The 4,706-nt window shown below is 31.1% G+C and overlaps 1 protein-coding gene across 1 annotated transcript in view; it reads left to right on the top strand.

The window, feature by feature from the left end:
* The window catches only part of Cript (CXXC repeat containing interactor of PDZ3 domain), a 10,015-nt gene that overhangs the window by 2,820 nt on the left and 2,489 nt on the right, over nt 1–4,706 (top strand). Inside the window, exons 2-3 of the mRNA XM_015479704.2 lie at nt 900–965; nt 1,679–1,733. Coding sequence (XP_015335190.1) covers nt 900–965; nt 1,679–1,733 — 121 coding nt within the window. The remainder of the gene's footprint in view (nt 1–899; nt 966–1,678; nt 1,734–4,706) is intronic.

Here is a 4,706-nt window from a genome sequence, read left to right as displayed (position 1 = left end):
AAAAAATATATATATATATATATATATATATATATATATATAAATGTATCAGTTGCAAAAATTAAAATTTAAGTCAAAATTGTAAAAAAAAAAGAAAAAAAATACACAAAAGGTTTTTTTGTGTGTGTGTGTGTACCTTTTGTGTGTATATTTTTTTCTAGTAAAGATCTATATCTTTCCTACACACACACACCCCCCACAAACACAAACTTTACTTTGTTCATTTATCTCCTAATGTGTGCCTATGGAACTCAAATTAAGGACTGCTGTTAGAGAAACCAATGAACTTAATTAAATATAAGTTACCTGAAAGGTAGAGCTTTGTCCAATTCATGGTTTTATTTTTCTCAGCACTTTGTGTAGTGGCTTGTAGATCATAGATGCTTATTTAGTAAATGTCTATGAAATGAGTTATTTATCAGATTTCTTTAAAGTATAAATAAACAGTGAAAGTCTATTATAAACCATCTTGTTCTTGGGTGCAGTGGAGCCCACCAGTAATCCCAGTGACTCTAGAAATTCTAGTGGCTGGGGAGGCTGAGACAGGAGTATGGCGAGTTCAAAGCCAGCCTCAGCAATAGCGAGGCACTAAGCAACTCAGTGAGAGCCTGTCTCTAAGTAAAATACAAAATACAGTTGGGGATGTGGTTCAGTGGTTGAGGGCCCCTGAGCTCAAAAAAAAAAAAAAAAAGAAAAGAAAAGAAACATCTTGCTAGTCTACAAATTTCACTAAGGGTCAGTTATGTATTGGCTACAATTGATATCCTGAGTCTCAATTTACTGGCCTCTACCATTCACAGACTATACTATGACTGTTGATAACATTGTGACCCTTAGGCATGATGTAGAATATTTATTAAATAGTAAATTCTACTTTCATTTTTACTATCTTGTAACAGGTGAAAAGAAACTTGGTACTGTTATCACTCCAGATACGTGGAAAGATGGTGCAAGGAATACCACAGGTATTTTTTTCTTTTAGAAAATAGAAATTGAATCAAGTACTTCCTATGAATACGTTTTTAGCTTTTACATTATTTGTAATATGAAATGTTATGTGTTTAGTGTATTTAATCTGTTGAACACTAAAGAATACTGAGTCCCTCAATAATTTAATATCTTTTCATTTAGTTCTCTGAGTTATATGTATAGAATAATATAGTAAGCAAGAGATAGCAAAATTATTAAGTGATTTTTCAAATGATGATTTCATCTCAGTTTTGTATTTAATTTCCCCCTTTCACCTAGTTTTTAATATTTTTTAACAAATTTAAACTGTTTTCATCTTTATTATCATTAAATGCATGTAGTGAAATATATTTTCAAAGAGAAGGAAAAGAAGTACTTTCACTGTATTCAAGGTCTGTGACACCAAAGTAGAAACTTACAGATTCTGCAGTAGACAGAGAAAATGGAGAACCTTCTAAAGTACTACTTTGATTAAAAAATAAAATTATTGCATTTTATATAAGTTTTCAGTTTCCTTAATAGTTGTTTTCTTTTTAAGTAGTGTCTTAAGAACTTGGCTATTAAATAAGTATTTTAAAAATTTAGATATAGGATATTCTATTGATAAGAGGTCAAAGAATGAACTTTTAAATTAATTATTAGATTATTAGATATTATATGTAAAATGCATAGAAATAACTCACTAAAAAATATGTATATTTTGATATAGAAAGTGGTGGAAGAAAGCTGAATGAAAATAAAGCTTTGACTTCAAAAAAAGCAAGGTGGGTAAGAGCATACATAGAGGAGTTGTAAATTTCCACACTCTTTTACTATTAAGCCTATTGAAGTAAATATGTCATCCATCACTCCATTATGGTAAAACAGAGCTAGGGAGTTCTTAGTATCCAGAGACAAGATAGCTGCTCTAACCTGCTAGTTTCACTGTATCTTTACTGTATCAATATATTAAGATATTAGTGCTACTTCCTTTATATAATTTTATCAGAAAATATGACCTTTTTTATCTACTTCTTAATTATCCAAAGATCATAAGAAATAGGGAAATGTGGAAAGATCATAACCTTTTGAGCTAGAACTAAATTTGAGTGTAGGTTCTATCACTGTCCTGCCCTGTGACCTTAAGTTAAACCATTTTCTTAACCTTTCTGAACTTTTACTTTTTTTATTAGAGAATGGGCATAAAAATATCTCCCATCTTTAAAAAAAATTTTTTTTGACACTATGCTTTATTATATCCAATTTTTAAAATTCATGAACTCTTCCAGGTGCCACCATTTGCTTGCTTCAAGTCAGAAGTTTTCAGAGGCCTTATCTAGATACTTTCTGAATATTCTTCAGTTCTATTCTCTCCTACACCCATTCTAGTCATGCTTTCATCCCCACCACAATCTTAAAGTTGCTTATCAGGGTCAGAAGTGACATTTAAAACTAAGAACCATTTAACCATTATTCTTATCTTACTTCATTAACCCATTAAGTCCCAAGTTTTCAATTCTAATTGAATTTCAATTTTAATTGAATATTTCAATTAAATTGACAAGGTGGTTTAAGGTGGTTGGGAATCATAATCTAGCACTTACGTATTCTTTATTATCATTAAGAACCAAAAGTACATTGTCCTATAAATAGGACATTGAGACAATATAAATATATTTTTTATATTTATAAAGCATTCTATAACACTTAGAGAAAATATATCTGGTATATGGGACAAAGTGAGTTAATAACTCTTTTCTGGCAACACTTTATTCTCTTGGCTTCTGAAATACCCCATTCTCATGGTTTTCCTCTCAACTCTTGCTGTTCCTTCTCAATTGAGTAACTCAGGACTCAGTATTAATAGTTGTTTCCCCCATTTATAAATTTATAAACTGTCCTAGCATGACTTCAGTTCTTTGGCAACTGCTTACCTGAATCACCTAATTTGATGTGTAACAGAGAGCCTCTTTTTTTTCTTCAGTCTTATCGTAAATTGCCCAATTCAGTCGTTCACGCCTAAAAGCTACTGATATTCCTCCTTTACCCCCAATTTGCATATCCATCAGCAAGTCCTGTGCATCTGCCTCTAAAATATAACTTGAATCTATCTGTTTCTGTCCATTTCACTGTTACTGCACTGTTCCAAACCACTATATTTCTTGCTTGCATACCGAAATAATACTCTAGCTATCATCCTGCCTTTTCTCTCATTTTCTACAGTTGTCTTATAGTAATCATAATGGTCATGTAATTTCTTTGCTTAAAATTCTCTAATCATTTTCTTTTTCATGTAGAATAGAATCTAAGTTCCCTACCATGTTCTTAAAGGGTGTTCCATGATGTGACCTCTCCCTCACTCTGGACTTTCTGTTATACCTCACTCCTCTTCATTTATTATATACCATTCTCATTCGATATTACAAGCCCACTCCCATCTAAAAAGGTTTGTACTGCTGCTCCTTCCTTTGCTCCTTTCTCAAAACTTACATATTTGTTACTTGAGTCAAAGGTGAAATGTCACCTCCTCACAGATGGGTCCGTAATCAGCATCTAAACTAGTCTTTGCTCTTTCCCTACATCTCCACTACAGTATTCTGTTGAATTTTCTTAATAAGAGTCATTACTGCTTGAAAAACACTTGTTTTATTGGATTATCTGTTACTACTTATTATTCATCACTTCCCACTAGCATATCAGTTTGGTGAAAGCAAAGACTTTATTTGCTAAGTGAATAGATATTTTTTGACATTATGCCAAAGATTAGAAATAATAAAAATAATAAAGCTTTTCCTACATACAATATCTGGCACATACTGGGTACTTATTAAATAATTAATACAAAACAATACAGTAGACTTACTCTTCAGTACAGCATCACACTCTGTATAGTTGACCAACTTATTAGTGTGTACTAGGATCAATTTTTCTTGACTTAAGCTATTTGCTTAGATTATATAGTTTTATATACACTTTCCTTTATGATCCCAAACTTAACTCTATTATCATTAAAAAGTAGCTATTACTCTTTGGAATGTGTACCTCTATATTGCATTGAATCTACACTAGCATTATTTATGAGGTGCATCATTACTTTAATAAAGAAAAAACACTGCCAAGTAATTGTAAGATTTCAGAGATTAAAATATGTATCTTAGAATTATAAAATACAGTTTTTAAAAAAAGTAATCTCTAGATGTACAGGTCAAAACAAAGAGCTTTTTGAAAATAAGAATGGTGTCTGTCTTCTCTTGTGAGGAGTAAAATAATAATCTTCTGGGTTTGGAAAAGTTAACCTCTGAAAATTAGCTGTTGGGCTGTACCCTAGGAAAAAGCACCAGCATCTAGGACACTGTGTGAGGATTTATAAAAAATCATTTTGTAGTTAGGGAAGCAGTTATAAATCAAAGTATTTCTTGTCAATTTAAGAGGAACTATTTCTTCTAAGGTTATTCTGCACTCTAAATCACTATTTTTATACAGAAGAAGCCTTGTTATCCAAAGGTATTAGGCCAGTTAATTGAAAATGTCAATCAAAGCAGGCAATCATTAAAAGATACCCATATGTTATTGATAAGTTTAGGTGCATGTAACTTATTTATTTATAAGTTACTTATTTATAAGTATAGATGAATTCATCCATCATTTGGTGTTGAGAAAAGACCTTTGGAGTATGATTCTTCTGACAAGTTCTACATTATCTACCTCACATAAGCCATAACCGATTTTTTTTTTTTTTTTTTTTTTTTTTTTTTTTT

The sequence above is a fragment of the Marmota marmota genome, unplaced genomic scaffold (assembly GCF_001458135.2).
Source record: "Marmota marmota marmota unplaced genomic scaffold, marMar, whole genome shotgun sequence".
NCBI lineage: Eukaryota > Metazoa > Chordata > Mammalia > Rodentia > Sciuridae > Marmota > Marmota marmota.
The sequence above is the reverse complement of the archived record's forward strand: the minus strand, read 5'-3'. Positions and strand labels throughout refer to the sequence as shown.